This window comes from Xyrauchen texanus, chromosome 44 (assembly GCF_025860055.1).
Source record: "Xyrauchen texanus isolate HMW12.3.18 chromosome 44, RBS_HiC_50CHRs, whole genome shotgun sequence".
Taxonomy (NCBI): Eukaryota; Metazoa; Chordata; class Actinopteri; order Cypriniformes; family Catostomidae; genus Xyrauchen; species Xyrauchen texanus.
Genome location: NC_068319.1, coordinates 25,263,706 through 25,276,869, shown reverse-complemented (window position 1 = coordinate 25,276,869; position 13,164 = coordinate 25,263,706). Strand labels below are relative to the sequence as shown.

Below are 13,164 nucleotides of genomic sequence, written 5' to 3'. Positions count from 1 at the left end.
GAGTATTTCTGTAACTGCTGATCTGGGATTTTCATGCACAACAGTCTCTAGAGTGTAAAGAGAATAGTGCCAAAAACAAAACAACATCCAGTGAGTGGCAGTACTGCGGATAGAAACCCCTTGTTGTTGAGAGAGATCATAAATGTATGAATGCCTAAACTGGTTCGAGTTGACAGAAAGGCTATGGTAACTCAGATAACCACTCTCTATAATTGTAGTGAGCAGAATAGCATCTCAGAATGCACAACACGTCGAACCATGAGACAGATGGGCTACAACAGCAGAAGACCACGTTGGACACTTAATTAGGAACATAATGTTCCTAATAAAGTGCTCAGTGAGTGTAAATATAGATACTACAATTTTACAATGACTCCAGGTCTCTCATACTGGGCCATACAGCATCAAATCAGCTTATGATTTTAAAATATTTAAATATGAAGTGCACAGACAGATAAATGAACAGGTCTCTATTTATTGTGTTAATGCTGAAATAGATGCCTGTGGAAACTGCTCCATGTTGCACTTTATCATTTGAAAAATAATGCTCCGTTCTCATTCACATCACGCCATTCTCAGTTCACATTCAGAAACTCGTCATCTCCTGTAAGGACATAAAATCACAATCAGTACTTTGCAATTATCTACATATTGATGAATACACAATTTAATCTACTCCTTTTATTGGTTATACTGTAATATGCAATGGGGTTCAAAGGTCAGAGGCCTTCTGTGAAAATGCTTCTATTTTGCAGGGGTTTTATTATTTTTTATTCTTTTATTTAAAACAAGTTTTCAAGCATAATTATTTGAGGGAAGAGTTGAATATATAAATTATATTAATTATTATATTTCTTGGTCATTTTTTTGAGATGTCCCCGTTTTGCTTTAATGACATCATGCAATCCAGCTGGAATGAACTCTACACATTTGTACAAAACCCAATGATCATGTGATCTAGCATGATTTCAGAATGTTCCAGAAAGCATCTTGTGTGCTTTAACGGTAGCAAAGTAATTTGACCTTTTTATACAGAAGAGTTAAAGGTGCACTAAGTAATTTGTTGCTCATTAAAAACGTTGAACTCCTAAAGACATGAATTGTAATTTTGAAATATATGTAGGAAATCACGACCACTCACATTAATATGAAGACTCCAGTCATACCAGTGACCTTATAAAAGCTGTTTTATTCTACAGTACATGGAGAGGGTCCAAACATGGAGGCAGTCATGTTATGATCACATGACCAGCCAAATACTACTTGCTGAAAGGATTATTCTGGGTTCTATACAAGTTAAGCTCAATCGAAAGCATTTGTGGCATAATGTTGATTACCACAGAAATTAATTTAGGCTCTTCTCCTTTTCTTTAAAAAAGCAAAAATCAGGGTTACAGTGAGGCACTTACAATGGAAGTGAATGGGGGCCAATCATGTAAATGTTTAAATATTCACTGTTTCAAAAGTATAACCACAAGACATAAAGGATATGCGAGTAAACATGATTTTAGTGAGATATAATCACTTACAAACTATTTCTTGGTAGAGTTAAATCTAATCTAATTTCAAATTTTAGTTAATGTAACGTCTACAAACTCTAAAACCCTAAAACATCTGTAAAATAATGATTTAAACAATTTTAAAGCTCAAATAATTCATGAGTTTTAACAGAAGAATTATTACAAGTTTTTTATAACATTATAAACTTCACATTTCAGTGTTTAAACACAAAAAAAAAAAAAAAAATGGTCTCCATTCACTTCCAATGTAAGAGCTTCAAAGTAACTTAGATATTTGCTTTTTTTAAAGAAAAGGAGGAACAAGTAAAAATAAATTTTTGTGGTAATCAACATTATGCCACAAATGCTGACAATTAACCATAACTTTTATTGAAGATGGAACATTCTTTTCCCCGTCTGTCGCTCACTCGACGTTGTATCGAATTAAGCGACACTAGGGTCTTTCTTGAAGGCCTCGGTTACCTCTGAACTTGAGAAAAGGCCAATGAGAAATTGGATGGAGTGAAACTCAGTCTCAATGACAGCGCGCCTCACCAACGAGCGTGAGCAGTCGGTGCTGAAATGCCTCAACTTGTTCAAGCCAGGCACAGCGGTTCCTCTAAAACAATTCCAGAGGCTCCTGGGGCATATGGCATATGAGACCGCTTCAGCACTGACTTCAGACTCGAGTCCCGAGATGGGCATGGCACCACGGCACATACCGTGTGTTCATCACAACTGCCTGCAGCCAGACTTTCAACCCCTGGACAGACCTCTGTTTTCTGCAGACAGGAGTCCACCTACAGCAGGTGTCCCGATGCGTTCTGGCCACCACAGATGCCTCCAAAAGGGGTTGGGGTGCCGTGTGTAGTTGCTCCTGGACGCGGCTGGGTTGGCACATCAACTGCCTAGAGTTGCTAGCAGTAATTCTTGCCCTGCGGAGGTAAACACATCTTGACCCATTCAGACAGCACCACCACGATAGCGTACATAAATCGCCAAGGCGGTGTGCGTTCTCGTCACGTGTTGCAACTCTCCCGCCATCTGGAGTCACCATCACGCACCTTTGGAGTCAGCAGCGACAGCAGCTGCACGCCACTCATATCCCAAACAACCTCAACATGGCAGTGGAAGCGCTGTCTTGACAGGGGACACTCAGTGGAGAGTGGAGGCTTCACCCCCAGGCGGCCCAGCTGAATTGGGAGTGGTTCGGCAAAGCACAGATAGACCTGTTTGCTTCCCAAGAGACCTCCCACTGCACGCTCTGGTACTCCCTAGTGGAGGCTACCCTCGGGATAGACACGCTGGCACACAGCTGGCCACAGGGGCTGTGCAAGCACTAAACTCGCGCTCCCTGGATGTCTTTCCTCCCTAGCCCTCTGGTCCGCAAATTCACAAGGAATTCCCGACCAGACCACTATGGGTACTAACTACTCTGTACCTCGCTAGGTATGAGCTACCACCAAGCTACTTCCACATGTGGCCACATGGAGCTCACATACACGGTACAGAGCATGACGTGATTGAATAGGGACCCCTAGTGTCGCTTCATTCGACACAGACATCGAGTGAGCAACAGACGGGGAACGTCTAGGTTACTGTTGTAACCTCCGTTCCCTGATGGAGGGTACGAGACGTTGTGTCCCCCCAGCCACAATGCTGTACCGAGCCACTGTAATTGCCGAACATTCTGTTATACCAATATGTCTGGGGTAGGGACATCCAAATTCTGTCTGCCAATTTCTCATTTGCCTTTTCTCAAGGTCAGAGGTAACCGAGGCCTTCAAGAAAGACCATTGTGTCGCTTCATTCGACTCAATATCTCGTTCCCTCCATCAGGGAATGGAGGTTACACTCATTGATTAAAGTAATCATGACTGACTGTGAATACTAACTTTCTACAATGGCATCTGAAATTGAAAACTATTGATTTTAATTGATGCTACATCCACACCACTAGATGTCAGTCCAAGATGACACAAAAACAAAAGTTACTCATTTTGCATCTTTAACATACCCTGTGTCTCAATCAGCTCCCTAGCTCTCCATGTCTTGAATCAGTAAATCATGAACACGAAGTCGGGCACTGTTAAGTGTTCATCCACTCCACATTGGGACACTTATGACTCAATCACCCGCGACATTATAACGAGCTCGCGCATTCAAGTGTCGCTGTTATTAATCAGCACATCGCTGTATAAATGACTCTATCATTCATTTTCCTTGAAGATATTCAAACGTACAGTGATTTTATAACAGATAAATGGCATAAATAAAGAAATAAAAATATATAGGAATGTATTTTAAAACTTCTTTTAACTACTGAAATATTTAAAATATTTCTTGGATTAAATTAGATTTAGAATCTCAGATTCTACATGGACTCAGACATTAGAACCCCATTGTAACTGAGGAAAAATCAAGCTAATGAAATTTTTTTTAGTACTTTCTGTGTGTGTGTGTGTGTGTGTGTGTGTGTGTGTGTGTGTGTGTGTCTTACCATCTCTCATCATAACTCCACAGTACTCCTCACACTCTTTCTGACTGTAGAATTTGTTGCCGTTTCCCTTGCAGCCTCCATATTTCAAAGACACACACTTTCCAATGGATGAATCAAAGGCCCACAGATCTACAAACGCTTTACAGGGGCCAGCGTCCATGGGCATTCTACAGGCAGCTAGATAGACAAAACAGAGAAGTATATTGTACATATTGGGATACTAACACACATACATACAGAAATGTCAGTGTAACATGCACAATCACACACACACCCACCCTCAGTGCGACAGCTCTGCAGACACTCCTTTTCAGTCTCAAAGTTGTTTAGATTGCCCATGCAGCCTCCAAAGGTGAACACCTGACAGGTCATAATGGAGGAGTTATAATGGAATCGCTGGAACATTCCAAAACACGGGCCGGAATCTGGCTGAGCCTTACACGTTTCTAAAGACACACGTTCACAAACAAACACGATATTGAAAGCAAAATGATAAATATTTTTCTAATAGATTTAAATAATTTGGCTGGACTGCAAAGAGCACAATTTTTGCTAAGGAAAATAAAATAGTTTCACTGCAGCACTCTACAAGATTTTTCTCTCAGAAAGCCTCCTCCACCCCAGCATCGCCGGTCTAGATCAGGTTCAGAGGGATTCAATGTGATTACTACTGCCATATTTATACTTTAAACCTTAATTTGTCACACCGGACAATTTAATTGACCTTTAGAGTGAAAAACATGAAGATATGGTGCATATTGTTTACTACTAAGTATGAAAGAAGCACATAAGTGGCACTATTAGCTACTCACCTGGTCCTCTCAACATGGGCGTGTCATCACCTGATCCTTCATCAGGGGGTGGCAGAACCACATTCCTCCTCGCCCTCTATCGTGATCGGGTCAAATGACAGGGTTAATAAAGCTTATCTATGGGTTAAAGTTAATAATACTTTCAATTTAAATTAAAACATTTTTAAGTCATTAGGGAAGCTTTTAATATTGTGTGTGTGTGTTTACAGTCCAGTGCAGTGATAATGAGGACTTTACCTGGATCTGTGGCTCTGGTATGGCCTGCTCACCCGGAACACATTCCCCTAATGACGCATAGGATAAGACAGTTATAATGACAAAGAGTTGGCAGTTGAGTTGTTTCATGTTGGTTTGTGTGTCATGAAGGCACCTTTGTTTTGTTTGATTACTATAGTGTCTTCACTCATTCCCTGTTCTGCTACCAGAGTCTTGAAATCTTCGATGAGAGTGGGTCGCAGTTGCATAGAACGACCTACAGGGAGCAGTATAACATGATCTTCAATGCTTACAAAAACAGAGCTTTCATAGTGACAGCGATCTGCAGCGATAAAAAGGCTGGAAGTCATTGATCTTCAAGGAGAGTTTGCAATTTGAGGTGACGTGAGCAACAAAAAAAAAAACGTAGTTTTGCTGAAGTGACAGATTTCAACTTATGACAATCTGCCGCAATGTGAGGCGGCGACTACCATGAGAGTTTAGACAGTAGTGCCTCAAGATATGTTTGGATACTGCAAAAATACATAACATTTGTTAAAGTGATGGTTCACCCAAAAATGAAAATACTCTCATCATTTACTCACCCTCATGACATCCCAGATGTGTATGACTTTGTTTCTTCAGCAGAACACATTTGAAGAAAAATAGAAAAATAGCAAAGCTCAGTAGGTCCTTATAATTGATGTGGTTGGTAACACGATTTTGACGCTCCAAAAAGCACAGACAATCAGCATTAACATCATATACACTCACCTAAAGGATTATTAGGAACACCATACTAATACTGTGTTTGACCCACTTTCGCCTTCAGAACTGCCTTAATTCTACGTGGCACTGATTCAACAAGGTGCTGAAAGCATTCTTTAGAAATGTTGGCCCATATTGATAGGATAGCATCTTGCAGTTGATGGAGATTTGTGGGATGCACATCCAGGGCACGAAGCTCCCGTTCCACCACATCCCAAAGATGCTCTATTGGGTTGAGATCTGGTGACTGTGGGGGCCATTTTAGTACAGTGAACTCATTGTCATGTTCAAGAAACCAATTTGAAATGATTCGAGCTTTGTGACATGGTGCATTATCCTGCTGGAAGTAGCCATCAGAGGATGGGTACATGGTGGCCATAAAGGGATGGACATGGTCAGAAACAATGCTCAGGTAGGCCGTGGCATTTAAACAATGCCCAATTGGTACTAAGGGGCCTAAAGTGTGCCAAGAAAACATCCCCCACACCATTACACCACCACCACCAGCCTGCACAGTGGTAACAAGGCATGATGGATCCATGTTCTCATGCTGTTAATGCCAAATTCTGACTCTACCATCTGAATGTCTCAACAGAAATCGAGACTCATCAGACCAGGCAACATTTTTCCAGTCTTCAACTGTCCAATTTTGGTGAGCTCTTGCAAATTGTAGCCTCTTTTTCCTATTTGTAGTGGAGATGAGTGGTACCGGTGGGGTCTTCTGCTGTTGTAGCCCATCCGCCTCAAGGTTGTGCGTGTTGTGGCTTCACAAATGCTTTGCTGCATACCTCGGTTGTAACGAGTGGTTATTTCAGGCAAAGTTGCTCTTCTATCAGCTTGAATCAGTCGGCCCATTCTCCTCTGACCTCTAGCATCAACAAGGCATTTTTAGCCCACAGGACTACCGCATACTGGATGTTTTTCCTTTTCACACCATTCTTTGTAAACCCTAGAAATGGTTGTGCGTGAAAATCCCAGTAACTGAGCAGATTGTGAAATACTCAGACCGGCCCGTCTGGCACCAACAACCATGCCACGCTCAAAATTGCTTAAATTACCTTTCTTTCCCATTCTGACATTCAGTTTGGAGTTCAGGAGATTGTCTTGACCAGGACCACACCCCTAAATGCATTAAAGCAACTGCCATGTGATTGGTTGATTAGATAATTGCATTAATGAGAAATTGAACAGGTGTTCCTAATAATCCTTTAGGTGAGTGTATACGACTCCAGTGTTTAAATTAATGTCTTATGAAGCGATACGATTGCTTTTGGTGTGAAAAAGATCAGTATTTAAGTATTTTTAACTATAAACCATTGCTTCCATTAAGCAGCAGTATGTGCGTTCACGAGAGGTCACGAAGTCTTTCCAGCGATGGCATGGCAACGTTCCATTCATTGCCGCAGACGCTCTCTACCTCTGTAAATACTTTTGAGTATGTAGTTTCAACTTAAATAAGTGCGTGTTCGTGCTGCCTTAAAATTTATATTTTTGTCAACTTAAGGGGAAACATTGTTTAAACAGAAGTCAGCTTAAATCAATCTAACTTGTTTAATGAGCAGGGTTGGGGAGTAACGAAGTACATGTAACAGGATTACGTATTTAAAATATAAAATATGTGTAACTTGTATGTAAATGTATTTTGATTACTGAAGAGATTACATTGCGTTTTATTATCATTTGTTTCATTTAATATTTAGTCCTTTCAGATGGAAAATATTTATACATATAAATAATGCGATCCAAAGTGCATTTGAACAGCAGTGGAACCCTTTCTTATGAAGTGTTACATTCATACGAGCAGACAGAGAAGTAAGTTTGGAGCAGAAGAAATAGAAATAAACCTTGTGTATATTGTCAGCTTTACGCTAAGCTAAAATGCTATTTCTAGCCATTTTACATGCACATATTACCAGGAACGATCATATTTTTTTAATCAACAAAATTCACTTGGATCATAATAATTTTTTTTCTAGTAAGACCTTTCAGATTAGGGCAAAAATCTTATTCTTGATAATATATATTTTTTATTGTTTTCCTGTAAAAATATCTAAAAATCATTAAAACAAGATCAATTTGATTTAACAACACTGCATAAGATATTTAGTTTTTTCAGAGAATGTATTTTTAACATGTGTATATTGAGTTTTTATAGTCAATACAAGTGAAAAAATCTACCAGTGCTGAAGAAGTAATCCAAAGTACTTAGAATACATTACTGACCTTGAGTAATCTAATGGAATACGTTACAAATTACATTTTTCAGCATGTATTCTGTAATCTGTAGTGGAATACATTTCAAAAGTAACCCTCCCAACCCTGTTAATGAACTTAATGCAATCCATAATGATACTGACAGTCATCAAACACAGTAAAAACATGAGCTTTGAATTATTGTTACATGACAAATAACCATAGTCCACTTTATTTTATTTCTACTCTATATTTTTGTTTCAACTGAATAGTTTTTCTAAGTTCAATAAATGATCACAAATGATCTTGTCCAGGTCAGTTTTTCTAACTCTACATTTTAAGTTATGATTACTAAAAGGCAAAATCTGTTTTACAGTAGCACCTAGCTTAATTCAATACCTTCAAATTCATTATCACTCCACTTTTTGGTGTATACCTTGAAAAACTGTATGCGGCGGCAGCATCAGCCTCACATTCCTTGCCACTTTTCTACTGGAAATACTGTCACAAACTTCTCTGTAGTGCGAGGGGTTATGGCAAATTCTAGCTCAAAAGTCATGCATACTCTCACAATCAACCAGAAATAGTATACTTACTGTACAGGTACCTTTTTTCATACTACTTTTCACTCTATGATTTGGGATGTACTAATCCTAATCCTGCATTTCCATTTAGGATGGATCGTATGCAAATTGGGGTGTAGCAACAGACATGAAGAATTGTCTAATTTATTCACAAAAACAGTATATTGAACTAAACATTTATTCCTTAAGATAACAGTTCTGGATCTCTTACCATAGAGTTTCACAGATGTGGATTTGTTGCCACCCGCCTTGTGTTTATGCATCACCACCAGTGCATACTCGTTATAGTTAGTGTGCACTACGTAGGTATCCACATCAGCTTTCCATTCTACAAAGTAAAAACAAAACAGTGACAAATCTTCAGACTTTAACAGAGGACACTCTCTGATAGACAGTTGTGATGCTTTACGCACTGGCATTGTGGTATTGGAATCTTCCGGGTTTTTTGGTCAGCTGATACTCTCCACTGATGGACTTACAGGTTCCATGCCTACAAAATAAGTGAATGATAACTGACATACAGGGTGTAATATGACACATATAGGCTGTTTTAGATGGCACAAAGAAGTTTGATTCTTAGAAGTCATTGTTTCACACCAATTAGCTTCATTTTTCATTTGATGTCATATAATAAGACTTTTTGAACACTTTTGTTTTGTTCAATTTCAAACCTGTATGACTTTATTTCTTCCGTGGATCACTAAAAAGATTATTTAAATTGCTGTTTTCCATGCAATGAAAGTCAATGGGGACTGGAGCTGTCAAGCTCCACAATGGACCAAAATGTACTATAAAAGTTGTCCATATGACTCAAGCACTGTATTCCAAGTCTTCTGAAGCCATTCGATAGCTTTGTGTGAGGAACAGACTGAAAAGCTAAAACGATAACGGTCTCCAATTTCATGATATGGAAAAGAGCAGCGTAAACTAAGTATGTCATAAAACATCAATATATTGATTATTGATCAGCACGTTATTTTATCGATATATTTTTGAGGCATCGATGTATTAAAATTAGCCGACATTTAAATTAGAAGCCTAATTTGCATGCACATTTTTGCATTCACTTAGTTGGTCTTCTGTTTATCAGTCTGATATAATAGCATTGGGATACCACAAGGGGATGATATAACATTTACTGAAACTGGGTTGCAGGTATGAAAGACACCATCACACACAGAGGATGAGCTGATGCGGCGCAGCAGAAGGCAGTCAAGGTTACGAAGGTTTTTGTACTGCTTCAAGAATGAAAAAGTGACGCTGATGAGTTTGCAGGTTAGTGTATAAAACTGGTATAGCTGTGCAAACCGAACGATTAGAAATGGAGATGTTTATTATGGAATTTCTCTGTATGTAGCCTTGAATAGATTTAATTCAAGCTGTTAAACCACAAAACGACATAATTGTAACAGAAAATACATTGTGTATGCTATATAAAAATACATGGCTAGAGTAAATAATCTTTGTCCTTTGATAATGATTTGGGTCAAATTTCATGAAAAACTAGTTTTGCGCTTCGTGGCACTGCAGAATTTTGGAATATATTTGAAAAGACAAACACTTTTGTGCAACGATCAGCCCAATTTATATCTGAATAAAATCATGATATACTGTATATCGATAATCATTGGGAATGATCTTCTGATTATCGATGCGCGAAAATGCCAGCGAACCCAAGCCAACCGTGAACATGCTTTAAAATGTATATTTTTGTGTTCCACGAAAGATAGAAAATCATTACTTATTGTAACAACAGTTCAAGTTAATGTTGACAGAATGTTTATTTTTGGGTGAACTATTGCTTCGAGATTTGTACCTGAGGGCAGTATGGGTCATGCTGACAGTTTTGGCAGAGTCACCTGACTGCAGCTCTAACGAGCCGATGGCTGCATCTCCTTTACGGTGCTTGAGCCAAGGGCACGTGGATGCCACCGCTATATCATACCATTTCCCCATGAACTTTGGTAGGTGGAGAGGTGGAGGGGAGGAGTCAGAGGTCAGATTAGGAGAACTCAGATCAAAAAGCAATTCAAAAGCAGGTGGATGTGGATGTATTAGAAAGATCACGTCAATGGCAGGATTCTCATGCCACAACAATAGTTATGGAAATAATAATTAAAAAATCTTCATAAAACATATCACAAAGCAAGGATAAACCAGATGTTATGTCAACAAAAGTTTGTGGCGTAACAGATTACGATGTTAACTAATTATTTACATGTTGTGTAATAACCAGTGAAACATGGCTATTACATAGCTATAACTGCTTAACAATCTTAATTGACTGAGAGAATAGTACTTAAATTGTGAACAAGCAAAATGTTGAATATAGGGGAGACCGGGGCTTGTTGTTACACTCTCAGTAACTCAGTAAGGTGTGTTTTTGTAATAGCTGTTAGATAAAGAAGTGAACACAATAAAACCAAACTGAGATCCATCGAGATAACAGTCAACTGTTATGAACAGTGTTAGGTGTAATGCATTACTAAGTAATTCATTACTGTAATTACATTTATTTATCATTGAAAAAAGTAAAGTTAGGGATTACTCTTAATTTTTCAGTAATTTAATTACAGTTACTTCTGATGTAATAATGTTAAAATATATGATTTCTAATTTAACACTACCCCCTTAAATTCTTTGACCAGTTCATGAATAATTAATTAATTTTACATTATTTATTTGAAAGAATATTCTTGTATTTTTCATCTGGTTGAGGTTGATTAGGGTTTTAGAAAGTAATTAGTAATAAGTAATGCAATTACTTTTCATACAGAGTAATTAGTACAGTAATCTAATTACACTGTAGAAGATGTAATTAGTAGTTAGTAATGAATTACTTTTAGAGTAACTTGCTCAACACTGATTGTGAAGGTACATGAGTTGAACTGTGTTCTTATGGCAAGTTTTTTTTTTCTCATAAATGGTTGAGGGACATTTTTTAGTTATGAATTATATACAATTTCTGTTGACCAAAACAATGCTTTGATATTTACATTCACACATTTTGTGCATATATTGTGTATTATAATTGTTTTATTGATCCAGGTTCAAAAGTTGAGCTCAATCGACAGCATTTGTGGCATAATATTGACTACACAAAAATGAATTTTGACTCATCCCGCCTTTTCTTAAAAAAAGAAAAGCAGAAATCTGGGTGACAATGAGGCACTTGCAATGGTGAATGGGGCCAATTTTTTTTTTTACATTAAAACACTCAAACGCATAGCCACAAGACATAAAAAATATGTGTGTTAACATTTTTTAGAGTGATAAAATTGCATAATAACCTTTTCTGTGTAAATAGCCAGTTTTATAACTTGAAGATGCCATGAAGATGTAATGCCAACATACCCTAAAAAATAGGATTTGTAAAATATAATGAATTATAAAAATATATTCCGCCTTTAAACCCTCTAAAAATTGTCTCCATTCCCTTACATTGTAAGTGCCTCAAATGTAACCTTTTTTTTTTTAAGGAGTTGAAATACATGTGGTAATTAATGTTATCCCAAAAAAGCTGTCGATTGACCTCAACTTGAACTGAACCTGTAATATTCCTTTAAATTAGTTGAAAAGCCATTAAATTGCCTAAAATACATTTTAAGTACAGATATATTGTGGAAGACGGCTTTTAAATTTTTGGATAATATTTCAGATTTTATTCTTTTCAAATTAGTGTCAATAAACAGCAGGTTCTCATTGTGACAACTTACCCCATATACTGTAGTGAGACAACATGGGCCACTGGGACAACTTATTTTCATTAACATATATCTCTTATATTTGGGCAATAACGGTGGAAATGTTCAGTTGTTTTAATGCAGCCAAGACTTTAAGGCATTTGGCTATACAGGAATTGACTTTCAAACTAATATCACTGGAGTAAAATGTGTGACAACAAGCCCCCATCACCCCTGAACATAAACAGTATCTTACAGTGACCAACTGTAAGGACAAACAGAAAACCTACAATTATTTATAAGCCTGGAGAGGCAGTGGTTAAACTCTTACTAGCCGTAACTTACCCGGTTTAAGTTAAAGTTCTCTTGGGTTTGGAGGAGAGGCTCAGAGGGCAGAGGTTCAGCATGCAGCAGGCCGCTGAAGGCCAACACCAGAACAACATGCAGCATTCTGTCTGTCTGTCTGTGATCCAACTGAAGTTCTGATGTCTAACCCAGACAAGACCCACAGCTGCAGGACATCGACCTGCCGGCCGTGTGTGCAACACCACCCCCAAAAACACACCAACAAAACAAATAGACCAAAGTTCTTCTTATCTGTTTATTGACTCTGTTTCTGTGCCTTATTTTTCTTTGTGTTTTTGGCTGAAAGTCATTAAAAATAGGCTTCTTCAGCCTTTTTGTTGAGTGAATTTACATACTGAAACAAATAAAAACAGACTTTCTGATCATAATGTTGATCACAACAAAAAATGATTTAGACTCATACGTACTTTTCTTTCAAAACTGCACAAACTGCGGAATTACAGAAATGTGAAGCTTATAATTTTATAAAAGCACTTTCATGAATTGTTCTGTTATAACTCTTTTACAATAATTTTAGGGTTTTAAGGAATAAGTGGAATTATGACACTAAAATCATGTTAACAC

The 13,164-nt window shown here is 37.9% G+C and overlaps 1 protein-coding gene across 1 annotated transcript; it reads right to left on the bottom strand.

Moving 5' to 3' along the window:
- Positions 1-455: 455 nt before the first annotated feature.
- Positions 456-12,747, bottom strand: ambp (alpha-1-microglobulin/bikunin precursor). The gene is made up of 10 exons (XM_052117718.1): positions 12,580-12,747; positions 10,368-10,510; positions 8,965-9,041; positions 8,763-8,879; positions 5,182-5,283; positions 5,049-5,095; positions 4,812-4,887; positions 4,278-4,445; positions 4,000-4,176; positions 456-604 (listed from the first exon to the last, which is right to left on the bottom strand). Exons 1-10 carry the CDS (start codon positions 12,682-12,684, stop codon positions 576-578), a joined length of 1,041 nt encoding a protein of 346 aa, XP_051973678.1. The 5' UTR covers positions 12,685-12,747; the 3' UTR covers positions 456-575.
- Between the last annotated feature and the right edge of the window lie 417 nt (positions 12,748-13,164).